This window comes from Wyeomyia smithii, chromosome 3, assembly GCF_029784165.1.
Source record: "Wyeomyia smithii strain HCP4-BCI-WySm-NY-G18 chromosome 3, ASM2978416v1, whole genome shotgun sequence".
In the NCBI taxonomy this organism is placed as follows: Eukaryota; Metazoa; Arthropoda; class Insecta; order Diptera; family Culicidae; genus Wyeomyia; species Wyeomyia smithii.
The window spans coordinates 58,687,171-58,713,827 of NC_073696.1; the positions used below are offsets into that span (position 1 = coordinate 58,687,171).

At 40.8% G+C, this 26,657-nt stretch overlaps 2 protein-coding genes across 8 annotated transcripts in view; both read right to left on the reverse strand.

Moving 5' to 3' along the window:
- Window positions 1–1,205: 1,205 nt before the first annotated feature.
- On the reverse strand, window positions 1,206–20,799 carry LOC129732637 (insulin-like growth factor 1 receptor). 6 transcript variants are annotated; one of them, XM_055693678.1, is made up of 7 exons: window positions 20,662–20,799; window positions 20,189–20,464; window positions 19,324–19,468; window positions 19,178–19,258; window positions 18,948–19,116; window positions 18,678–18,798; window positions 1,206–3,537 (listed from the first exon to the last, which is right to left on the reverse strand). In XM_055693678.1, the coding sequence occupies exons 1-7, from the start codon at window positions 20,760–20,762 to the stop codon at window positions 1,371–1,373; spliced, it is 3,060 nt and encodes a 1,019-aa protein (XP_055549653.1). In that variant the 5' UTR covers window positions 20,763–20,799; the 3' UTR covers window positions 1,206–1,370. The 6 variants fall into 6 exon arrangements, with proteins under 6 accessions (XP_055549653.1, XP_055549654.1, XP_055549657.1 ...); XM_055693679.1 differs by having other exon boundaries at window positions 20,189–20,520; XM_055693682.1 differs by having other exon boundaries at window positions 20,189–20,506; window positions 20,662–20,772.
- Window positions 20,546–26,657, reverse strand: part of LOC129732636 (rap guanine nucleotide exchange factor 2) — a 58,793-nt gene continuing 52,681 nt past the window's right edge. For both annotated transcript variants that reach the window (XR_008729306.1, XM_055693675.1), the window contains one exon: window positions 20,546–26,643. Coding sequence is in view for 1 of the 2 variants with exons in the window: in XM_055693675.1 (XP_055549650.1) it covers window positions 26,567–26,643 (77 nt within the window). In the remaining variant the exon portion in view is untranslated. The remainder of the gene's footprint in view (window positions 26,644–26,657) is intronic.

Genomic DNA, 26,657 nt, shown 5'->3' on the forward strand with positions numbered 1-26,657 from the left:
TCACCTGATAAGATAGATTTTGTTCTTTTGAGCCTCAAAGCACTCTTCTTTACTTCTAGTTGCACGTATTAGTACAACGGCAGCAGATGAAGAATTGCACCAAGAGCTTTTGATGGGGTGCTGCTCATTGCTCCTGTAATAGCAATGCACGCAAGTCGTTGAACTTTATTCAGCTTTTTTCTAATGGTGCCCTTTTTTGGTTTTCGGCCACCATACTAACGAAGCGTAGGTCAATTTTGAACGTATAATCGATGTGAATATCCACATCACCATTTTTGGTCTCAAGCCCCACTTTCTTCTAACCGTTTTTGGAGCACAACCATAATGCACTGACCGCCTTGTATTTGACCGCTCCTAAGTATTTGACCTGTTCACTAAGTGGAAATTCTACTCCTCCAAGCTTGGGAGTGTCGGAAAGAATGTATTCTCTCGTTAAAGAGGTTGTCAACCGATTCCAACCAAACTGTTTTCCGAGTCTGTACGCTTTGAAATCAACGAAGAAAAGGGTGTTGCCGGGAAAGATTACAGCAACTGAAACAACTGAAAGATCACTAAAATCTTGTAAACAAGACTGTTGATAGTAGGTGTTCTAAACCTGCAACCTCCCGAAAAACCAACCTCTGCAAAACTCATATGTAAGTGGTATTTTGACGGGAGCTCTGGACACAGCACACACAAGCAGCCTTTTTTGGACGAAGTGTCAACAGATGAACATTTCTGTGTGGTAGGAGTATTAGTTCCACTCATGCTTGCTAATAGAGACAGTGATGAAAAACTTTGTACAAAGCCCCATACTCCATTGCCATTCTTTTGCAGGTCTGTAAAATTTCTCTTTTCCAAGAAAACATCTGATCAAACCGCTTGTTGCTATTTTCATTTTAAAATGCCTAAAATCTAAATGGAAAGGCATCCTATAGATTCGTAGACCTATTGAGTTAGAAAATAACAGTTTTTTTTGTTTTAAATTGAGTGTCAGTGTTCCAGTGCTCCTATTCAAAAGTTAAATTTATTAAGAATGTATAGGAATGGAATGTGATTGAATCCAGTGGGGTTAATATACCGGAGTATTTTCTAGTATTATCAAGTGCGATGGATCGCAACGTTAACTGAAATTTTAATGGAGACACAAAGTGCAAGACTGCCAGAAAGACGCTCTGTTACTATGTTTTATCATCATACACAAAAATCAGAACACAATAAATGAAATCATTTGAGCAATCAACGCCATGATGAACAATTTATTTCGTACAACAAAAACCTTCTAACATAGGTGGTAACTTTTATCAGAATATACGCATATAGAGGAACATATTTTTTATATACCTAAATTTCTAATAAATGGACGGAACTTCCAGACCATCAAATACCGTTTAGTGGAGAGCACAATCAACAAATCCATCCTCGGCTGCCAAAGTGTTAACATCATACTCAACCAGCGGCACCTTATCGTCGTGATGCATTTTAAACTTCTGATACAAGTAATAAGAGGCGATTCCGATCGTCGTAAGAGATAACAGCACGGCGAACGTAACAAACCCATTGCGCAGTGAGTGGTCCTCCCAGATTTCTTCACGGGGTACAACCTGTGCAAAATACCAATCACTGTGCGGTCCGGGACCGGCCAACGAGATGACCTGTGCTCGTACGGCATACTCCCCAACGGTTAGATTGCGGAATATATAGCTATAACCGGCTAGCTCGTGCTGTAATCTGGTGATACACTCGCGCCGCGACATCGGTACAAGCATATTAAGGGATTTAATTTCAACATTGAATGCCACGGTGGCACCGTTCACCACCTCAGGTTCTAGAAAACGAACGATTATGGAATTCCAATCAGACTGAATCGATCCGTTGGACTGTTTGCTGACAATCAAATCCAGCTGACCTACCGTTGGTGATGGCTCCGTTCGATCGGAGTAGATGCTGTAAGGACTACAGTAAGTAAACTCCTCGGCGCTACAGGCGAATAGCTGGAATGTGTAGTACGTATACGGCAGTAGATTGGCAACGGTAAAATCTTTGTTATCGGCGTGAAAATTGTGAAAGTAGATGCGATTTCTCAGATCCTCTGTCTCACGTTTTCGCCGACTTCTTGATACAGTCGGATTGGAAGGCAACGATTCCGACAGAAAACTATACATCGTGTCTTGAAATTTGTCCGAATATTCATTTTCGAATGTGCTTTTTTCTGGCGCGGACTGTACAGATCGTTTTTTGCGCAAGAAAATATCACCATCGACGTCGGCGATGTCCGGTACATCCTGTATGATTTCATCTTCCGAACAACACAACTCAGCTGTACACGTTTCAGTACTATCCGTGCTTTCCTCCACGCTTCTGATGGGATTAATGCAGTAATTGCGCTGGTCCAAGAGGTTGAGGTCATCGGGTTGAATGAAAACATCCACATGAAGACGTTGCACAAGGTTGGCTTCGGATTTCAAAATTTTCCAGGAAAACGTTATGGAATGTTCTGTTTTACGAACCGTGTAAACTTTTAGCGGCGGTGTTGGTTTAGCAATTTTGGTGGTGAAATATTGGACACCGGACTTACCAATTCTACGTTCAGTCATGTTATGACTATTATCGGCTACGTACGTTTTAATGTAGTATGCGTAACGAGTGAGGGGTTTCAAGCCTGTCAAGTTATATGACAGGTAGTTTCCCACAATTTTTGTTTCCCTCAAACGAATCAGTTTTGATTGCCAACTATACTCTGAGCAGACATCCCGCCCGTCATACGGGGATCGTTCCTTCATCGAAGGTGTTAAGTAAATAACATAGCCCACTAACTGCTGTAGAGGCGCGGTATTATATTTGGTCCAGTAAATTGTTGCATTTCTACTTGATAATACTTCAGATTTGACTGTTATACTTACGACATTACAGGACTGCATAAACCCGTTGGAATCAACGTTAATTAAATCGTTCGTGTTGTTGTAGATTGTGATCTTTTTCAAGAGCTCTATTTGGGAGACACACAGCAATGGATTATATACAAAATACATACTGCCGGTTAACAATTTCAATTCCGTTCTGTAATCGTAATTCCACAGCCGTTGAAGGTTCGAATTCTCGTACACCATCAGTGAGTAATTGCCATGCCCGAGTCCCAGTTGCCCATGAATAGTCATCAGGTTTTCGAAGAACTCCAAAGACGGCAAAGAATTCGACCGGTAAACCTTCAGATAGCCCATAATTTCTTCAATACCACCGAGCATTTTCCGCAGCTCACCCATCAAGTTCGGATGGTCCTCAACCATTCGTATCTGCAGCGTCCCGTTGATGATCGTGCATCCCTCCAGACGTTCTGCATCGACCAGATACATCACCTGCATGCCTTCGCAAATCTTCGGACAGCGATCTTGGCACGGATAGCAGGTGTGGTTCGAAAAATCTGCATCAACCTGTTCGACGTTCGCTGCACTATAGCCCGCGGGACACTCGGCCACACATTCACCGTTGTACTCTAATCCACCACGGGCAACGCATCTGGCTTTGCTGATACACCGTTGGGTTTCGTGGAATAGCACCCTACGTAAGCAAAATGGTTTGAGAAAAATTTGAGAATTGGAACATTTCAAAAAAACAATGTTATTAATTTAATGCATGTGCCTAAATGAAAAGAGAGTGTGCTGAAATGAAAATTGTTTGTGAAGGTTTTCGCGAAAGTTTAAAAAGAAATAACAATAAAACATTGGGGTATGAAAAAGGAAAACCAGAACATCTCCTTCCTATCTGGCACTCCATGCGTTATTGTAATGGAGGCGCATAAACGCAGGTCTTCTTCAATAAATTCAATGGAAATGTTTGCGATTCTTCAATAAATGACCGGAATACTAATTTTTTCTTCTAATGAGGATATTCTCAATGTTGCATTGCTGACTCAAAAGCTCAATTTTCACTAGAAATCCCCGACTAGCCACTCATAAATTAGTTTGGAGAAAAAGTTTCTTTAGTGTTCCGCAATTTATTAAATTATAATCCAAAAAATTAAAATAACCTGGATCCCACATTACTTCAGAAAAATCCAAATGGAAAAAATCAATGTTATTATAATAACTTTGATTTACTTTATTTGAATAATGTGAAAGGTTTTGATGGTTTACAGTTGCTTCCTTGCAAGCAATTCGTAGATGCTGCTGAACGGCTCCGAACATTACATGGGCTTAAAGGTCTATGGTCTGACACAGAGATGACGTTAAAACAAAAAACTGTAGGTTTACGCGATTGTACTAGCCTTAACTAAAATGCTGTCAAAATTTCGTTACAGATTATTAGCCCGTTCTTAAGTTATTGCTCTCAAAGTGACGCTGCTTCTGTTGTTTTGGATACCGTGAAAAAGTGAATTTCGTTTTTTGATTGAGCGAAGCAATGGCTTGATAAGTGTTACGGAATAGCCGCTCCAGCTTATTCAACCGTAAAGTGCAACCGTTATACCCCGCTTAGAAAGGGCAAATGAAGCAGTCATGCCGGAAAATATCCAAAAATTTTCTAAAATCCTGGTAAATGACCGCTAAATGAAATTGGGCGGACTCAATCATGAATGTTCACACATCAAGAAACTGTACGCGCGATCCGTGCCGCGTTTCTTAACAATATTCTCGCGTAATTTTTCAAAAGAACCTAAGTAACAATGAGAGATTCTCACCTCTCTCACTTTGTTTCGTTAATTACGTCGTCATAATAAATATTTTCCAAGCTTTCTTCCCCTTAATCGAGAGATTGTAATACTGTCTTGCTTAATATGCAATGAGTGTTATGAAATATGGAAAATATAACATAGTTATTGATCAAAGAGAAAGTAAACAAAGAGAGTCTCTCAATGTTAGATAGGTCCTTTTGAAAAATTACGCGAGAATTGATGAAAAACACCAACGTACCAATCTCTCAACGGACAATCTGGAATTGATTAAGCGCAATTGGGATTTTTCTTGGCGTTTCGTGACAACGGATGAAACACGGATTCACCATTACACTGCTGAGTCCAATCGGCAGTCGGCAGAGTGGCATTTACCGCAAAAATCAGGCGGTAAAGTGTTGGGCAGTATTTTGACGTTGAACTAGGTCTCTCAGGGAGATCCGCTACATATGTATGTGAAATAAAAATTCGAAAAAGGAACAGGAAAAAATACATGTTTCAAATTTCAAATGCTTGGAAGTCGGTTATTTTTCTACGGATTTTCTTCGTTCTTGCAGCAATCGATTGGAAAATTTACTCACATCAGCCCAAATGCAGCACATTTTAATTTGATTAGGTTAGTTTATATTTAAGAGGACAACTTCGTGTTTGTTAAATGATTGTATTTTTGATTTTAATTTGTTGTATTTTAACATTAAAGCAGCCATTAGCCGAGGCAAATATGTAACCTTCGGTTTCATTGCATGCGCTGGCTCCGCCACAATTAAAACTTAATCCAGACTTGCTCGACTTAAATCCCCCATCCCCTAGATACCCTGGATACCCTGGATTCACGGCACATCTACATGAGTGATATCCCTCCAAGTCTGTCGTTTAACGTCTAGGACGGAGGGGTCACCCATGCAAGAAAGCTCGTCAACAATATCACCATTACCATTCTAACAGAGTTAGGTGATATCCCTCCAAGTCTGTCGCTTCGCGTCTGGGACGGAGGGGTCACTCATACGGGGTCGCTCACAGGCACACTGACAGAGGCGACCAAGCTATTCGGCTCCACAGGGTGGTTCAAAAGAAAAGGGTAGCCCACGGAGCAGGTCTATTGCGGTTCGGGAGTGTTCGGGACAGTCGCGATTCTGCAATGACAGCTCACATAAAAGGCGAAGAACCGGTACCAAGCGGGCTTTTTTTGGCGAAACCCGCTAAACATCGAGAGGTGCGCGCTTATAGATTTGATGTACAATTACTTACAATACGCTGGGTGTGAATTAATGGATTTGTCAGGAGTTAAAAAGTGTAGTGATAGGTAATAAAAGTTGTTTTAAAAGAATTGTAATCGTGAAGTGTTAAAATGTGGTTAAAATGTATTTTAATGTAAAATTACCTATTGTTTTAGTGCTTAGCAATTAAAAGATTTATTGGAAAACTACACATAGATTTGTATAACAAGGAGAAAAAAAGGTAAAACCAATATATGTACAATTAAATATAAGTTAAGTTAAATAAAAATGTAACCTAGGCGTAACTAGGCGAGAAAACAAGATGGCTAATTGCCTTCAAAAAGGTCCTCGAAGGGCCTTTTATTCTTGCTTCCAGAGCTTTACGATCGAGGCGGCGTCCTCTATTGAAAGGGAATACAGAAATCTTTCCCACCATTTTGCGGCGTCCAAGCTGAAACACCGCCATTTTGGGCGCACCTGTCAGCACCTTTAGTTACCAAGTACGAGCCGGGAGCCATTGACATGACCGTGTGAGCTGCTAGTGAGCAGAGGATCGCAAGAGTTGTCAACAGCCACGATGTTCGGGACGCCGACTCGTGCTCAGCAGTAACGGAACGGAATTTAGCCACTTGTGAACGTCGTCAAGAGAGCAAGTAACTTAGTAATAAGGACAAAACTATGTCGGGAAGGGAAATAAACTAGATTTTTAAGATGATTTATACCTACTTTCAAGCCCGAGATTCCCCTTAATTTTCACCTAGCTTCGCATTTCGCTCCACAAACTCGAAAGGAGTTACAGTAATTTCGTTTAGTTGGTTTCGAAGGAAAAGTTCATTTCGATACGATAGTGTCGGAGTCGTTAGGCAACGTACTGAAATTTTGTTCACCCCTGTTAAATGGTTCGTGCCCCGGGTGTGTTCTGTAAGTGAAGTACTAGAAAGTGGTGAATGTAAGACTAGCTGTGAGCTCGTTTCCAATGATATGCATAACCTTTCCCCACCCAACACCCCCTGAGCAAGCGTGGTTATCAAATATTTGCTATTTTTGGTACGAATTTTATTTGCACAAAATAAAATCCGTACTAAAAAAAGCAAATATTCGCTTCGTCTAATACCTGCTTAAGTGTGGGGCCTGCAGTCTATATTGTCCAGAACAAATAAATAACTTGATTATGTGAACTATGGCACTATTGAAAATCGTCAAGCTTTGTTGAAACGTAGATTTGGACCCCATAATGCGTGCGGTCGCCAGAATATTATGCCTAGTTAAGCGCGATAAGAGAGAAAAAAAAGAAATTTATTTTCCTATCTCAATCCCATATAACACTCAGGCAATGAAAATTTTTTTATGAACGATACGCAGCTAAAAAGATATCATAACCAGAAAGTGACAACAAAGTTCTCCTGTGCATTGCTTATTCGGCAGCCGAAGAGGAAAGTTCATTTTCTTGTGCGCTCCGCAGTTCGCTTAAATTAATTTACCGTTTTTTCTAGCACTCGCTGGTGAAGAACAGTGTGTGGTAGTGGTGAAGTGCTTGCTTTTGGCGCGTGTGCTGGAAGGTGCGGCGCTTGTTTTTTGGTTTGCTTCTTCTCCCAGAAGAACAGGGCGATTCGATCGAAGCTCCGGCGAGGTAAAGGAGGCGGTGACGCCGTTTCTCAGACGGTGCAACATCGCAACTGTGCTGGAAGGTGTCGTGCTAGTTTTTGGCGCGTACGCTGACAGAGGAAAAAATCGGCGGCGCCGTTTTGCAGTCGATGAAACTCGAACCGCTAGTGCTGATTACAACTACATACAAAGATAAGTGACACTTTTTATTTATTCTCTCTCCCACTTGTGTATATACATAACTGATCCATCTTTCATTCTTTTTATACATACATATATTCACTTTTTTTTACCTTGTTAGCATTAGTATATTACATATTCTTATATTTGATACATTGCGCAGCCGTTGAATGGCGGTTGGGGGTCTGGCTACCCCACCGGACCTTTCATCCTCCTCAGAGGCTGAAGAGTCCGGCATGGACTTTGCCGAGATTCCCATAAATGACAACAACGCTTTCTTTGACGTAGTAAAGAAGCGTAAAAGGCCCCGTAAAACTGCCCCGATTGTCCCATCCACTGATGATGTGCCAATACGGGTCAAAAAGTACCAGGTTAACCAACCCGGTCTTCGTTGGGTCGTGTTTTTCCGACCCAAAAATAAACCTCTCAGAGTTATGCAGATATGCAAAACTCTGAAGAAAGATTACACCAGCTTGACTGAGATTTTTAAAGTCAAAACGGACAAGCTGAAGGCAACTTTTTCCGATCCTCGACAAGCAAATGCTGTCGTCCAGGATCCAAATTTCAACATCGAGTACCGCGTTTATATACCGGCACGCGTTGTTGAAATAGAAGGGGTTATTACCGAGGCTGACCTCACTGAAGAAGATGTCATGAAAGGTGTTGGATGTTTTAAAAATCCATCTCTTCCTGAAATAAAGATCCTTGAATGCAGGAGAATGTATTCCAAGGATAATACGGGCAAATATTCCCCAAATGAATCGTTTAGAGTAACTTTTGAGGGAAAAGTACTCCCGGATTTTGTCGAGCTCCACAAGCTTCGACTACCCGTAAGACTTTTTTTTCCGAAAGTCATGACGTGTACGAACTGTTTGCAGTTGGGGCACACGAAAACCCACTGCAATAAGAAATCTAAGTGCTCCAAGTGTGGTGAAATCTCCGAGATTAATCACACTTGTAGCGAACGGGACGTAAAATGCTGTCTATGTGGAGGTGAACCACATAAAACAGAAGCGTGCCCAACATATAAATCACGCTCAGAAGCGTTGAAAAAAGCGACCAAGCAACGCTGTAAGCAGTCATTTGCACAGATGCTAAAGACTGCCTTACAGCAACAGGAAAATCCATACTCCAGCTTGGAAAATGACGAATCCAATGATGATGAAGAGACATATCAACCGCTTCCGTCAAGCGGAGCAGTGCGAAAACGGTCCAACGCGTCCTCTCCTAAACTTCCTAGAAAGGAGCAGAAAAAGACGCTTACAGACACTCCAAGAGGAACCCCTCCTAAGCAAAACAACGCAAAATCGTCACCTCCAGGATTCAAACTTAATGCTGAGGCTAACAATTTCGATAAAGAGTTTCCCAAATTACCAGGAAAACAATCTGCTTCCGTCAAAACACAGTCATCGGAATCTGAAATACCGGCCACTGATGGACATATTTCATTCAAAATGATCGTTGAATGGATATTTACCACTTTTGGTCTATCTGATTCCCTCAAGAGTATGATTTCGGCTTGGCTTCCAACAATTTGCATGTTGGGTAAGCAACTAAGCACCAAATGGCCCCTCCTCGCGTTCGTATCCTTCGATGTCTAATTCAGACAGCCGAAGTGACCAATCGACAACAAGGATCATACAATGGAACTGTAGAAGTTTGATCCCCAAATTAGATAAATTTAAACTCCTACTTCACGATAGCAAATGCGATATTTTCGCGCTATCTGAAACATGGTTGTCAACTGATACGACACTAGCCGTTCAAGACTTCAATATAATCCGTTTAGACCGAGGAAACTCTTATGGCGGAGTGCTCCTTGGTATCAAAAAATGCTACCCATTCTTCCGTATTCCTCTCCCAGCAATTGATGCAATAGAAATTGTTGCTTGCCATATAACAATTGCTGGGGAGGGCCTCACTGTCGCATCAGTCTACATTCCGCCTAGAGCGGTTATTAACCGGTTGCAGCTGTCGCAAATAACGGAACTTCTTCCGACTCCACGCCTCATCCTGGGAGATTTAAATTCTCACGGTACGGCGTGGGGCGCATCCAGGGATGATAGCCGCGCTGTTCTTATTGAAAGCTTTCTCGATGACTTCGATATGACCTTATTGAACATACCTGGGTTAGCTACGAGAATTGCAAGGCCTCCAATACGAGAGAGCACATTAGACTTGTCGATGTGTTCCTCCTCAATGGCTTTGGACTGCAAATGGGAGATTATTCGTGATCCCCACGGTAGCGACCATTTGCCAATCAGTATTTCGATTATGAGCAGGCTCCATTCTGCTACCACAGTCGAAGTAGAGTATGATCTTACCCGGAATATTGATTGGGAAAAATTCTCGTACACAATATCCCAGGGTCTCGAAACAACGGATGAGCTTTCTCCATCCGACGAATACAACTTCCTTGCAGCATTAGTGCTAGATAGCGCGTTGCAATCTCAGAAGAGACCTGCCCCTGAGAACAAGTTGAAAATTCGTCCCAACAAGCAATGGTGGGACAAAGGATGCACCGAGATGAAAAAAGCTCTAAAAGCATCATACATAGCATTCAGGGATGGTGGTTCAATTGAGCTTTATGATCAGTTTAGGGAGCTGGAAATAAAACAGTCTAAGCTGCACAAACTGAAAAAAAGATCATACTGGCAAAGTTTCATAAGCACGTTACCCAGAGATGCTTCTATGAGCTATCTCTGGAATACGGCTCGAAAAATGCGCAATAGGTCCGACAGTAATGAGGCAAATGAATACTCTGAACGTTGGATCTATGATTTCGCAAAAAAGGTATGCCCAGACGCTGTCCCATCACAGCAAAAATTCAGCGATACAACGGCTTTTGAAGAACCAGAATTTACCATGTTGGAGTTTTCAATTGCCCTCGCGTCTTGCAAGAACAAGGCTCCAGGACCGGACAGGATCAAATTTAATTTGATGAAAAACCTGCCGGACTCGGCCAAGATACGATTTCTTAAACTGTTTAATAAGCTTATCAGGAACAATATGATCCCGAAAGCTTGGAGACAGGTTAAGATTATCGCAATCAAAAAGCCAGATAAACCTGCCGCAGATCACCGCTCGTATAGGCCGATTGCGATGCTCTCATGCATACGCAAATTGCTTGAAAAAATGATCCTTCGTAGACTTGACAACTGGGCAGAGTCAACTAACCAACTTTCAGAGACCCAGTTCGGCTTTCGTAGGGGCAAGGGCCCTAACGATTGCCTGGCATTGCTAGCCACAGAAGCGGAAATGGCTCTTGGTAGCAAACAACAAATGACCTCGGTTTTCCTGGATATCACAGGCGCATTTGATTCAGTTTCAATCGAAATTCTCTCCGAGAAACTGCATCGAAGAGGATTCTCCCCTATATTGACAAATTTTTTGATCAACCTGCTGTCTGAAAAGCATTTACTTTTCAACCACGGTTCTTCAACAATAACACGAACAAGCTACATGGGTCTCCCCCAAGGCTCTTGTCTGAGTCCGCTGTTGTACAACTTCTACATCAGTGACATCGACACATGCTTGACGGACGGCTGCACGATGCGCCAGTTAGCTGACGACTGTGTAGTTTCAGTCACGGCGTCTCTAGCCGCAGACATGAAGAACAGCCTGCAAAACACGCTCGACAATCTGACCGTTTGGGCCAGTTGTCTTGGAATCGAGTTCTCGCTTGAAAAAACGGAGATGGTAGTCTTTTCAAAAAAGCGACCACCACCTCGTTTTGAGCTAGTTCTGTCCGGAAGACCCATCACTCAGTCACCTAGCTTCAAATATCTCGGAGTATGGTATGACTCTAAGTGCACATGGAAAAAACATGTCAATTACCTGAACCAAAGATGCCAACCAAGGATCAATTTCCTTCGAATGGTAACAGGAACATCATGGGGAGCCCATCCAGAGGATTTGATACGACTCTATCAAACCACGATTCTGCCCGTAATAGAATACGGCAGCATATGCTTCAGAGGTGTCGCAGCTTCACACATGCTGAAACTCGAGAGGATACAATACCGTTGTTTGCGTATCGCTCTAGGCTGCATGCAGTCGACACATACCATGTCCCTAGAGGTCATAGCTGGAATACTACCACTCAAAGAGAGGCTGTTTAGGTTGGCTTTTCGTTTCCTCATTAGATCGGAAATAGCAAATCCAATGCTTATTGCGAACTATGAGAAATGTTTGGAAGTTGTTCAGAAACCCTGTATGTCAGTATACCAGCGGTTCATGTCCATGGAGATAAACCCTTCGGTTGTTGCTCCATCCCATGAGATTTCAACATCGCTCAACAATTCTTCTGTTGTATTTGATTTGACGATGAAACAAGAAATCCATGGAATTCCCGATCACCTCAAACCAACAGTTGTGCCATCAATATTTTCGGCAAAATTTGGCCACCTCCCAAAACAGAATTCCTTTTTCACGGACGGATCTGTGATGGATGGACAATCCGGATATGGCGTTTTCAACACAGATCATCGCATATCTCGCAAACTGGCACAGCCCTGCTCCATATACGTAGCTGAATTAGCTGCCATACACAATTCGCTGCGAATTATCGAGCTCAAGACACCAGACAATTACTTCATCTTCTCGGACAGCCTCAGTTCTATCGAAGCTCTCCGATCGATTAAACCGGTCAAGCACCCGTCCTATTTCCTTCCGGAAATTAGACGGATATTAGAAGTGCTGGTTGATCGGTCTTTCATTATCTGCTTTGTGTGGGTCCCCTCTCATTGCTCAATCCCAGGCAATGAAGAAGCTGATTTATTAGCAAAAAGGGGTGCCATAGAAGGAGAGATATTTGATAAACCGATCACCTATACCGAGCATTTTCATCTGCCCCGACAACTGGCTCTGGAAAACTGGCAGGAAAAGTGGGATAAAGACGACCTTGGGCGATGGATGCACTCGATCTCGCCCAAAGTGTCTACAAAAGCTTGGTTCAAAGGGTTAGATTTAACTCGTGATTTCATTCGAGTTATTTCGCGCCTAATGTCCAATCACTATGTTGCAAACGCACACCTCTATCGAATAAACTTAGTCGATAGTAATCTGTGCGAATGTGGAGGGTACGAAGATATTGACCACATAGTCTTCGTATGCCCTAAGTACCACAGAGCAAGGGCCTTATAGATATAGATAAGCTTATAGATTCTCTCCGGAAACAGAAAGTGACGTTTACAATGCAAGTACGGGATGTGCTTGCTAGCCGCAACCCCGCGCTTGTAATACCCATTTACGACTTTTTAAGAGATATCAAGTATCGAATTTGATTATCTCTATGCTTTCTCTCCTAATTTCTCCCAACACAACAATCTTAAAAAGTTTCACACTAATTCTGTTTTTTTTCTTCTTTCTTTCGTTCATCTTTTTTATAGAAACATGAATCATCGCTTCTTTTTGAGAGACATGATCCACCGAACTTAGATATAAGTTTTGATTTCAAAGAGATAAGGAACCATCACCCTCAACGAATAGTAGTAAGGATTAGTATTTAGTTATAAAGAGAAAAACTTTGATGTTAATGTTAGTCGTAGGCTTAAATGACATGTATTTTTAAATTGTATTTTTGAAAGAGAAAAGATGAGAGGGTTTTTATGCCTGTTTGAGGAGGAGCAGTCGGGATACAGGCTCTACTCAAGCTGGCTTTTCCCTACTCCAAAAGATATTCGGCCCCGTTATGCTTCGCGGTTGGGCCTAAATAAATATTAGAGTTTAAAATAAAAAAAAAAAAGTTCTCCTGTGGTGTACTACTGGAATACTGCTGTGAAGTCAAATGTCACTTGTTTTGGTGTGGAATAATGAGCAGTGGCATTTTTCGGATGCAGAAAGAACCCTGTAATTGATTGTTTGCTCATCTGATCGTTCCTCAGTCCCAAGATGTTTTGACTTACAAGAGAAAAATCACAAGAAGGTTGTATGCAAAGCCACGACCGCAAGGTTGAAGTAGAATACTTTTACAAGAAAGATAACCCGGCTGCTTGCGTGTCAGTCACACACGCAACGATTTTAACCCGTATCTTATTGCGGTTTGTAACATCAAGCGATTTCGTTTGCTCGCTGTTGCTTGTTGCATCATGTTGCAACTTGGCAGCTGGGAGACGACGAAATTCTGTTTATACTGATTGATTGAATCGACTTCATATTAGCTCTGCATAGTCGAACTAACTGCTTTTGTGAATGCGTACTAACAGGGCAGTTAATTATTCAATGTCGGTTATGCTGATCGCGCCTTTGCGCTGCCCCTACAGTGGGGGGTTTACTAAATAAAGTGAAAATTAGACAACTACATTAGAATTCGATTGCATCCCGCACAGAATGTCTGCTTGTGTTGATGCCAGAAAATTATTAACCTTCAATTATTTTTTTATTTGCCTTGAAAAAAGCATGTTGCGAAAAAAAAAGCATTTTAAATTGGACATATTTTTCACTTTTTTCGGTTTTAGATTTTCATTTCACATCCCTATGTAGCCGAACTTCATGAGAGAAGTATTCTACTTCAAAAAGAAACAACCGAGTGAAATCGCGCTCACTGACGACAGATAACCTTACTGTGAAGCATTCTCAGCTGTCAAAATTATTATTTTAAGTTGGTCTGACAGGGTTAAGTACTTGGGACTAATTTACGATAAAAAACTTATTTTCAAAGAGCACATTGAGAGTTTACAAGCCAAGTGCATCAAATATACGAGATGTTTATATCCTCTCATTTACAGGAATTCTAAACTTTGTTTAAAGAACAAACTTTTGATTTACAAACAAATTCTTAAACCAGCAATGCTTTATGCTGTACCGATCTGGTTAAGTTGCTGTTAAACAAGAAAGAAAACGCTCCAAAGGATTCAGAATAAAATTCTGAAAATGATTTTGAAGCGTCCTCCTTGGTTTGGTACACTCGAATTACATAGACTTACTGGTGTTGAAACATTAGAAGCTACGTCGAATAAAATTATTAACAATTTTCGACAAAAATCGTTGCAATTCTTAATTGCTGCGATAAGCTCTCTTTATAGCCAATAAGTTAGCAATTAGGTTAGTTGTAAGTTTACTTCCCCTTTTTTGACAAGTAGGTTTAAATCCCTACGAACGATAAGTTCTAATTGCGAAAGCAATTAGAAATTTCAAATTTCTAACAGTGTTGAGAAGTCACCATTTGACATACTCATTATTTAGTAATATTTATCATAAATACTTAAGCTACTAACAAATCCCCCCCTTCAAAAAAAAAACTTTCAAAATTCCGTTTAGTAAAAAGAGCGAAATTTCTGACTCCCTTTGCTTTTCAACTGCATAACAATCTTTATTCGGAAATGCGTCTTTTGGGCTAGGGTAAGCAAGTATAAAACAATAATGTATTCAATGTTATCTGCTACATTACAGCTCCGGGCGATATGCCCCACCTCTAGTCAGGCTAATGGTTATGTTCCATTGCTTTGGCGTTTACTTTTGAAACTTCAAGCGCTGTTTCACTTCACTAGCTGAGCTGTAGAAGGGCCAGATTATTGCCTTCATCTGGCCCTTGTACAGCTCAGCACGTGAAGTGAAGCAGCGCTTGAAGTCTCAAAAGTAAACGTTAAATTCTAAATACTAAAAATACTAGCAACCAACTAAATAGAGTATCTAGCTGCATTGAAGGTTTGCTGTATGTGGTAAACATAACTACAATATTGACTTAGACTTAGGATGGGGTCGTTTAATACCTGTTTACTCTATGTATGAGCCATCTTCTGATTAAACAAATCTTTCACCTCTCTACTAGCGAGTCGAGCAGTGAAGTCGTACATTTTTGGGCTGTTCACTTTGCACATTCGTACGTTCCGGAGTATTTTTTTTTTTCGCGTTAGAAGCGATAACATCGAGCAGCCTGGTGTACCTTCTGGACCGCGCCAAAAATACTTCCATGGCCGGCAAACCGCCCCTTACTTTATCTTTAGACGATATCATCTCCGGTTCACTAGATCCAACATCGAATCGGCTGCTGCAAAACAAGTTTTCACTGCTGCCGGTGGACAAAGGAAACAGCGAACCCAACGCTAGGAATGAACGAAAACCCCTGGTATGGCGAAGCTTTCTAAACTATCGCTGGAACCGCTCTACAAAATATGTAGCAAGGGTACCTTAATCCTGTACTCCAACTTGGATAAGTAGGTACCATAAAATGAGCGACCTACTCACTACGCATCAGGTGCCCTACTTCACACACGACAACCCATTAACGAAGCTACTGAAGACAGCGGTACTGCGTGGGTTGCCAGCTTTCACCACGTCGACAGTGGAATCCGAACTCGAAAAGCTTGGTTTCAAACCGTTAGCGGTTTTTTCGATCACTCGTCACTCCCGAATCATCAAGGACGACCCCTACCGAGATGAGCTGTTTTTGATACATTTTACTATGAATAGTACAACTATCGATGCGTTGCGAACCATCAATCAACTACTCCACACCATCATCCAGTGGAAATCGTATCGCCCTCAACACAGTGTACCATCTGTTTGTGGTTCGGTCATGATAAACGAAACTTCAAAATGGTAACGCGCAGCGACTTGTGTGCTGGGGAGCATCGCTCTTCGACCTGCCATCAACCTGATGACACCGAGCGCCGACTGTGGCAAAAACCATCGCGCCACCAGTCGCAGCTTCCCGAAACGTGCGGAGTTCATTCGCATTCGCATTCGCATTCGCAAAACTCAAAGCCAGCAGCTTGCTATGATCGTAGCCCTGCTTTTACTCATGCTGAGCAACCTTAAGCTGGACAGTTAAAGCCCTTGGTGAATGCCCCTTCTTTTACGTTGGATTGCAACCTCAGTCGTTCTAGTGGCGGAGAGAATTGCATCCACCGTGGACCTACCTTTTCGAAAACCGAACTGGTTGCTTGATAGACCGTTCTCACTTTCTGTATATTTCACCAGTGTATTGAGGATTACCCTCTCAAGCATCTTGCCCGCCGTGTCCAGCAGGCAGATTGGTCTGTATGCCGATGGGTCACCTGGTGGTTTCCCGACCTTCGGCAACAGCACCAGCCTCTGGCGCTTCCACACGTCCGGGAAGAGGCAGTCGTTAAGGCATTTCTGCATGACCGCCTTGAACAACCCATGATCGTAGCCCTAATCTCCATGAATGAACCGTAAGCTCTTTGTTATTGAAAATTGGAACGCTTGCTCTCAGGCGTTTGACATCCTCCAACATTCTTCGTGCAACAACATCTGGTGAGTACCGCTTTCCACATTGACAGCATTACTAATAACATCATAGAGCTGCGTAACTTCTATCGGCGACAGTACAAACGAACTGGTGACCGATTCAAAAAAGACCATGAGCAACCGATTGACCAAGGTTGCCCAGGAGCGAATGCAAGAACCACGGAACCACTAGTTCAACAAAAAGCTTTGCCAGATCTCTCGAAACACAAGACCCTCCTGGTTTTTGGCTAAAGACTTAAAAAGGAGGCCTAAACCCAGGTAATTTTATAATTACATTTGCTGGAAAGGTCCCCGTGGTTCTGTGGTTAGCGATGTCGGTCGGCTAGCTCTCCCACACGGTTGTGATATCGGGTTCATTTCCCGATCATGTAGAGGATGTTTTCGAGCTGGAAATTTTCTCGACTCAGCACTGGAGCACGGTGTGTCGTTGTATTCATCCTACAACATGCAAAATGTGCCGAAAACAATATCGATAACGAATTCTCTCAACTAATCTAGTTGATCGAGACCGCATTAGCCCCCCAGGCTAGCGTGCGATATTGTTGTGGAAAGGCAAACACGATGGGGCAACAGTTCTTGTAGCGCAACTGGGAGCGTAACATCGCCTTTTTGAGCTAGATATGTCTGAGAGAGTTACCCCCGTCGACAATTCAAACAGCTTGAAAAGTCGATCCAGAGCCGTCTGCTTTCTGAGAATGAGTGAGTTTCTGAGAACGGTGTCCTTCCTGAGGAACAGTTTAGGTTCTGCAAGAGTAGGCCTACCATCCATTGAAAAAGTTTTCGAAAGTGTGTGGCATAATGGTCTGGTGAATAACCCTTTCCGACCGGGCCTATGTAATTGCGTAGGTAGAAGGTGACTTAAACAAAACCTTCTCTCTCGCTTTTTGACCGTCCTATTCGTTGTTTTATTTTTCACACCGCTAGTGTCAACATCGCAGCTGCTACGAAAAACAAAAAACCGGAGCAAGCAAGTGTTTTTATATAGGACTTGCTTCGATTTAGGTTTTGTTATCAGTCATTTTTTACCTTCACAATTGTGTGGGCTCGGTCGGAAAGGGATAAGCTGCATCAACACAATTTTCCAAAGTATTTGAAAATGATCATCAAAAGCCACGTCGAAGACAGAGCGTTCCTGGTTTCCTTGCACAACTCGTGCTCAAAGCAATTCACCATCGAACCCCAAGGTAGCATTACATGTCCACTCCTGCACAACATCTACACCTAAGACATTCCCACTCTTCCTGAGGGTTTGGATTGTCTCAATTTGTGGCTGATACCGCGGTCATGTACAAGGCCGTTATCCGAGTTCTGCAACGCAGGTTACGGGAAGGGCTGAACTAAGCCCTGAATGAATCTCACACCAACTGGAAAATTGTGATCAATGTGGTTAAGATCCAGATCATTATGTTCCCACACTCGGATAGCTGACGTTTGCCGAATACGGTTCGGTAGCTGCCTCATTTCTACTGGTTGCCATCATGCGGATGGTTCATACTTTTTCTCTCAAAACCGTTTTCACAAGATCGTCCTAAGCACCCGCCGTTCGATCGTTCGAAGCACCACTGTCTTAAGGTACAATGTATCCATGATTCCTTCAAGTAAATCTTCTACAGTGCTACGATGTTAAAACTTCGGGCCCTTTATAAGTCGGAAGGAACTCTAGCACTTCTTTAGAAATTGAGATACTAGATTACCTTTCACTGCAATACAGTTTGTTTCAATTGATTCAAAGCCAGGCAAAAACAAAGCATAGGTAGAATGGATTTACCGAAATGTAGAATAATTATTTCATGCTATCAAATGAAGCCAACACTTACTTCCCCGGGAGGCATTTCTCTACGCAGCGCTTCCCATCTTTCGGCCCACGACAGACTCGGCAACCGGTGTCCTTCCTGCTGGTACAGCCTCCAATACATTGTGCGTCACACTTGATATTTCCTAAACAACGGGTAAACACTCTGGTTGAAATCAACCCACAACAACAGACCCTGGGCATGCAACCTTTCGAATGCAGTGCAAACTTGCATGTGCTGTAAATGCAATAGTGCGCCGTGCGTACGTACAACTCCTGGCAATTTCGTCGGTACCTGTGAAATCATAACCGGTGTGGAATTTTTGGCAGCTTTGACTGCCCCAGCAGAACTTCCGGGGACAACCCCGACACACCTCGGCCTGGTTGCACACAGCTGCCGGTTTGTCAAAGCGGTTCTGATCCCGTGTCTTGTTGGTCATGTGGGTTATGCTGGCCCAATCTATCTGAAAAGCATAGGTAAATACGATGCAAACTGCTCTAGTTTTGGAAGGAGAAGAAACTTACCGTGTCGGTGTGGCACAGCAGAGGACAATACTGCGTGTAAACGAAACCCCGCTGGATGGCAATCAAATTCTTCAAGCCAATCTGCGATAGTATTACAATGTTGTGTACTCTTCGTTTGGACACCATTCTTTTAAATGCATACTAACCTCTTGCAAGTGTGGCAAATCGTAGAAAATTAACGCATAGTTTCCGATCAGTTCCTGGCCGCGAATCATCATGAGATTGGGAAACAGATTGCGCAATGAAATCAAATTGAACACACGAAAGAATAGCACAAATCCGGTGACCTCTCTGGCAAGATAGAAATAGAAAAAAGGGCAATTTTTCTCACACTAAATAAATTTGAACCAGTCGGGATCAGTAATATTGTTAATTGATATATTTTTTTTTCTCTCTATCTCTGTCTTTCTTTAACGGGTTGGTTTCTAACTGTTCCTGTGGATGAAACGCGCTCGGTTCTCTGTCATGATTCTTTGTATACACAAAATATATAGACTATTTCTAAATTACTACACATGGTATAAACAGTTATAAAGTTCAGCTGTATTATACGGTGAAAATACATTAGTTTAATAATTTATGTTGATATCTGCCGAGGTTTGCGACAATTTCATCTAAAACAGTAGATTCAAATGTATCTTTTCGAAAACTAAATAAAAAAACAACATCTAAGTAGTAGTTTATCATACAGTTTCGCAGTTGATGTGTGTCAATAGAGTCAAGTATCACATTTATACCTTAGGGTAATATGAATTGATGAAGGGTGTAAGATTTAATACAAAAGAGAGAAATTATTCGAATATTTGCGTGTCAAGTCAGATCTTAATTTTTTTTTGTTTACTTTTAAAAACTAAGAAAAATGGAATTTCTGCTCAAGGTAAGGCTCTTACTATAGCAAGTTCAGTTTGTCTTGTGAACATGGAAAGTATATGTCATTATTCTAACGAAATCATGCGTGTGGAAAGAATCGCAAACCGTATATTACTTCATGGTATCTAAACCCTACGTTACCTCAGATTTGGAAATTGAAACTTATCAAACTCCTGCGACGGGATCCGTTCGATCAGCACCAGCTGTAGAAAGCCGGTAATAACGGTGCAATTTTTGATTTTATTTAACCGCTCTAGATTGTTTCGAATGTCCACGTTCTTGCAGAAATGATCGTCATCATCTGCGTATTCTTCAACAGTGTTCTGCTGTTGTTCCGCCATGACCAAACCACGGTCAGGCCGAGAACCGTTTGGTATTATAAGTGGCATCGTGATCACAATTATCACATACATGTGGCTACGCATTTTGAGATTAAGCTTATGTTTTTTTTTCTGCTAGCTAAACTTAAATATCTATATATATATATATATATATATATATATATATATATATATATATATATATATATATATATATATATATATATATATATATATATATATATATATATATATATATATATGATTCCGTTGAATTTATCTGCTTTTGATTACTCAATCACTTGCGGTGTGATGCGTTTCGCATCTCGTGAGTCTTGTTTACACTCCAAAACACTAGATTTCACTTCAACTATAAATCTGCTTTTCACACGCATTCAATATTCTACCGCTCTGTACATTCTTGCGCTTGGTGGCTGTTTGGAACGATGTGTGCGAAACTGTGGCCAGCGAAGGATAAGAATATGTTACCCCGCAAAGGCTACGACTTAACTGGCGAGATCGACCTACTGTCACTGTCTTTCTTGTCTTCTAAATGAATCGAGAAGCAATTACGTACACGTCGAACGCTGCTCTCAGCTGCTGCACGCTTCTGTTCCTATACGTGGCTACTCTATAACGGACGACTTTAATTCAATTAAACTTGTCGCCCCCTGCGATTCATCGATCATGACGGTGCAGGCAAACGAGCAACACCCTCCTCAAAGCGGTTTGGTATTAAAGGAAATGTTTTAAAATGTTTTTTTTCTCTTCTTGCAAAAAATTATGAGTCCGTATCGTACCAATTACGCTTAAACTTCTCAAAAGAATTACAGTGAAAATTTGTGAGTTTGGTATCAACTATAATTAAAACAACTTTATGAAATGTGGAAAATTGTTCGAATTTTCACATGTCGTGTTCTGCCTAAAAACTATGATTTATTATTTAATTCTGGTTGGAGAATGAAATGTGGGTTTGAAGTTCAATTTGTCATGAAATATATTACTCTTGAAATTTCAATAGAAATTTTAATTCGAGAAAAAAACCATTTCTTTTTAAAACATATTTTCATAAAATATTTATAGGTAGTCTATATCGAACCCCAAAAGTTTATTCAAAAGTTCTAGAATTTTTTTTGGGTATGAAAATCTTTAATATTTTTATGAGTTCGACATATCTTGATGCAGGACTTCGAATAGTCCACAGTTATTTGAAAAATCCATTGTGGTCTGCATCTAAGCTAAAATTGCTCAGAAACGCCGTATGGCGCGTTATCAAACGGGTATAAGAAAACATTGACAAAGTCAGAAGCCTCAAGCAAATTATCGGAGTGGAACTTTCGATCGGAAACTGCATGGTATGATTTTCAAGACCATCAAGAAGAATCCAAATCTGTCGGACGGTGATTTGGCCGGGAAATTCGGCGCTGCCCATAGGACGGTGGGGAGAATTCAGCTTCAGGTAGGAATCAAGCAAACAGCCAAACCGGAACATAAAATAGAATAGTATTGCAAAAATCCGTGCTCGGAGGTTATAAGACTTGCAGAGAAAAGGGTCCAGTTTGTTCCAGAGAATGCACAGAAAGGGGTCCAGTTTGTTCCGGAAGACCTTGACCCACTCAATTGCCCCTAGTTCCGCTCTATTGAAGAATACTGGGCAATTATAAAGAGGAGACTCAAGGCAAAGGAAAAAGTTCTCGAATACATCAATCAAATCAATCAAAGACCTCGCGGAATAAGATAACGAAAACGATGAACGAAGAAGGGGTGCGCCGCCTAATGAGCCATATTACAGGAAAAATTCGAGAATTCCTTCGAAACCGCGATGAAAAACTTTATCCGTATTTTTGCTTAAAAGTATTTGATAGATTTGAGTAGCAATAATAATATTGTTTCAATACTATCTGAAACAAGCTTTAGACAATAAAAACGATCCTTTTTAAGACCACCACGTACAACGTTTGCATTAAAAAAAATTGACAAAAATTTCCGATTTTCATGAATCAGACCTATCTCACCCTGGATGGCAACGACTGGCAGGGCGTTTCGTATTTTATTTCCCCTACGGAGAAAGTGAGCTCCGAGGTGAAGTTCAAGGCGATGCTGTGGCTGACAATCAACGAGAAGGAGATCTTCTTTCGCTCCGGACTGGCCACAACCGGGAAAATTTATAGCTTACCGGAAGTTGCGTTATTCCCGAGAAACACCATAAGGGCGAAAGCGCGGTGTTCTGGTCGGGTCTGGTGCCGGCTCAGAACTCGAAGCGCTCGTTGAAGGAGATAGAACAGCTGAATATCGATGTGGTATCCAAGTCGAGGAGCCCACCCAACGTTCCCGAGCTGCGTCTCATCGAGAATTTTCGAAAAAGGTACATGTTTTCAAAGCTATCGTTATCAATGGAGATTTTAAAGAACAACTAATAGCGTAGTCCTGCGTCATTTCATTCTTTGACTTAACTTTTGTGGATCCTGCAGTTTTTGAATAACATTTTTTTGAAAAAAAAGGCTAGGAAAACTTTTTATCTGTAAAAGTGCCCATATTGCAGTGTTGAAACAACTTTTAGGATACAGCATATGCTTTTGTGAAATAACGCATTTTAAGTTTAAAACTCGAATTTTTCTAGTGTGTGTTTTTAAATAATTAAATAGGTATATTTTATTCTTTGATCAAAGTTTTGTAAATTCCATTCCTTATTAATAATCTCGCACGGCGGTTCGTCACTGACAACTCCAACGGAGTGCCAAATTTAGGCCTTTTTTCGGTGGATTTGCGCGGTGGAATCACACAATTTTGTCGAAAAATGTCGAAAAAAAATTCAAAATAATTTTTTTTAACTAATAATCTATTTTCTCCACTTTTTTTTGCAATAAATGTGTTAAAACTTTTTTTTAAACAACTGTGGTGGAATAGTGGCGAATTTCAATTATCTTTGCAGCGAAAAAATATTTGTTATGTCAATAACGTTTGCATTGAACTAAACATTGGACTAAAATTTTCGAAACTACCTATGCAGCATCAATCTTAGTAACCTATGAGTCAGCAGAAATAAAATGACAGCTCTATCAGTCGAACTCTTACCGTGATGGCGAAAATAGTGAAGCTACTCCGTTCAAAAGTGTGGCACTTTGTGAACACCGGATACGCCCAGTCCGGCATCTACAACATCTTGGCACTATTGGACAGCAATCAGAGCATCGGAAGAAAACCCGGTTCCGGACCCTGAGCGCCTTGAGAAGTTCCAAAGGATGCTGAAGAGGAAGACCGAGGGAAAAGTGGCTACGTCGCTGGAGGTCGGTACAACCGGCCAAACAGTGAAAAAGTACCCGGCGAACATGGACATACAAGTCAGGAAGCGGCAGTCCCGTCCATTATTGGTTTCGGAGCTTCAGGCAACGACGCAGCGGCTGAATAAGATGGTTAAGTCGAGTTTCCCGGTGAATCGGACGACGAGACCTATCTCACCCTGGATGGCAACAACTGGCAGGGCACTTCGTATTTCACTTCCCCCACGAAAGAAGTGAGCTCCGGGGTGAAGTTCATTTGAGACGCCAAGTTTCTCAAGAGGAGCTGCTGGAGCTGATAATCAGTGAGAGGGGGATGTCGAAGTCGCTCTTCTTTCGCTTTGAACTTTCCGTGAATAGAGAAATTTATAGTACGAAGTACCTGCCGGAAGTTACGAAAATGCGATGTTCTGGCCGGATCTGACGACGGCCGAAGGTCGAAGGAGATGAAGCGGCTGAATATCGGTGTGATACCCAATGGGAAATTCATTGAACTCAATTATCTGTTTTAGTTTTTTATCACCATTCGAAAAAAGTTCATTTTTTAATGCAAACGTTATTTGAAGGTATAACACAGAGAAAGATTCTTTCTCTGTATCACATTCTTAACCCCGAAAAAATTAAAGAAAACCCATCTCTAACTTATAAAAAGACCTGCTAATTTAGAAAACAAATTATAAAAAAGTTCAGAAAAAAAGCTGGCTTTCATTAAATTTCAAGGAAGAAAAGCTGCTTCATCTATCGATGTCTGTCTAAAAAAGGTCAGAATTTAGAAGAAATAAAAGAATTAAAAATACTATTTAATTTTTCTTTTTGATGCAAGCGATTTCTGAAATAATTTGACCAAATTATTCTAGATCCTATAATTTTAGAGTGGACAGAATTGGGAAAGAAATAAGAAAAAAATGTTGACCCTTTTCTGCTTAATAAAAATGTCATTTTAATTTTTTTGCTCAAACTTTTCGGTTCATTTTCTTTGAAAAGGAATAATACTTTGTTTTGACAATTCATCAATTCCACTCTCTACTCTGTGACCAAAATTTTCTAGATCTTTTAGTTTTTGAGTAGATAAGTTTCGAAATGCTGACCTTTTCAAAAAACAAAATGTCTGAATTATTTTCGAGACTTCATTAAATGCGCAAATAAGTTTTCGTTTTTTGTCAATAGATGGCGCCAAAAGTATGTGCTGGTCAATATTGACTTATCTAAGATGTGATGAACCAAACTGAGCATGTGGTAAACAGGTTGTTCTTCTATTAAAAAAACGGCGGCTGCTTGCCAATGTACCGTGATTAATTTCGTCGCTTACAAGACGGTATTCTCAATGTTGAGAATTTTCCGCGTAAAGAAAGGCCAACAATATTCGAAAGCGCTAAATTGGAAGAATTTTTCGATGAGGATCCATGCCAAATGCTGGAACAGTTTGCTTCCCATGCGATTTTATGCTTTGGCAATGATTGGTAAACTAGGAACTACGAGCAGGGATGCCACATGTACAGATTAATCTGTATTTTACAGATTTTTGGCCGAAGTAACGGTACAGAATCTGTGTATACAGATATACAGATTTTCGTCGAAAAGTACAGATTTACAGATTTTTCGAAATTGACATCAATTTTTATAAACACTCCTAATTTTATTTAATTAAATATTAAGCAAATTGAACATATTTTCAACTCCTCACACGTTTTAAGCTAAAAATTTTGTTTATGTACCATAAAAACTTAAAAAATACAAAGTTCTTTATGTTTCAACAGTACAGACTTTTTTTACAGATATTTTTGTTCCAGATACAGATGTTCAGATTTTTTCAAGGGAAAACACAGATTTAAATGTGGCAACCCTGACTACGAGGGTTATATCGAGTACACATTTCTTCGAAGAGAAGAAAATTTCTTCATATACTTTCAATGACGAAATTTTCTTCTCTTCAAAGAAACGTGTTCTCGGGATTCGGCCGCAAGTCAGTATTATTTATTATGAGCTGTTGAAACCGAACGAGACCATCACTTTAATTTAATATTTAGTTTTAGTTTGTTGTGAAAATTCAAACAGTTTTTCACTTTCCTCCTTTGACCAAAGTTTTCTAGATCTCATAAATTTTGAGCAGAAGAATTTCGAAAAAAAAATGTTTTTTTTTCTAAATCTGGATTTTTTTGAGATTTCAAGTATGCAAAGTTGCTTGAATTGCTGATGTAATGTCTATAAAAAATGTTAGGATTTTTTGAAAAAAAAACAGGCATTTCCATTCCCCGGCTCAAACGTTTTCTTAAACTTTAAAAGTAAATGGCAGCCAATATTCCGATTCCAATAAAGATTCTGCACACAGAATGTATTTTAGATTTTTAAACTTTAAAAAAGAAGGTCACACTTCATTGTTATATCTCCTAAGGAACCATATTTTTTCTTCGATTCGATCCTAACTCGCTTTCACTATCCGATCTGGCAGTAAGTTCACACACACACACGAACCAAAGCAGCGGAACCACATTTACATATTTACAAAGCCACAAGCTGTAGAGTTCTCAGTGTAAAAAATACCGGCATACTTATTTGATTTTTCGTTTTCGACAAAAAAGAACAGAATCCTGCCTGCAAACAAACACTCTTCCGATTGTCCTATAGTATTGCGTACGATCTGCGATGACACGATTTGCTCATATCACTGAGTAATAGAGTAAGCAGTACAACATATCTGGTACAAATCAACCGTAGCTCACGTGTAAATATGTTCACCTATTATTTCTACTAAAATTACGGTTTCTTACTTTTGCCTCGTACGTTCTAAAAACTTTCTACAAACTTACAAATAGACTCCTAAACAGTTGCAAACAAAATCCTGAATTGACTCACACTTTGATGGACTAATAGTTGGTGGTAGACACAGAAAACACATCTACGACAGCAGCTTGCATTCTAGGTTAAAATCTAGGTCCCCGTGGTCTAGAGATATGATTGTGAAACTGTGACGTGTACTGAGTATAGGGGGGTGGTCGCGCTGCAAAAGTTTTT

Coding starts and splice junctions, on each gene's coding strand:
- LOC129732637 (XM_055693678.1), bottom strand. CDS start 20,762: ATGCGTGTGAAAAGCAGATTTATAGTTGAAGTGAAATCTAGTGTTTTG. Junction 19,259..19,323: donor ATTTGCCACACTTGCAAGAG/GTTAGTATGCAT, acceptor ATACTATCGCAG/ATTGGCTTGAAGAATTTGAT. Junction 3,538..18,677: donor GAGAAATGCCTCCCGGGGAA/GTAAGTGTTGGC, acceptor TTGCTTACGTAG/GGTGCTATTCCACGAAACCC.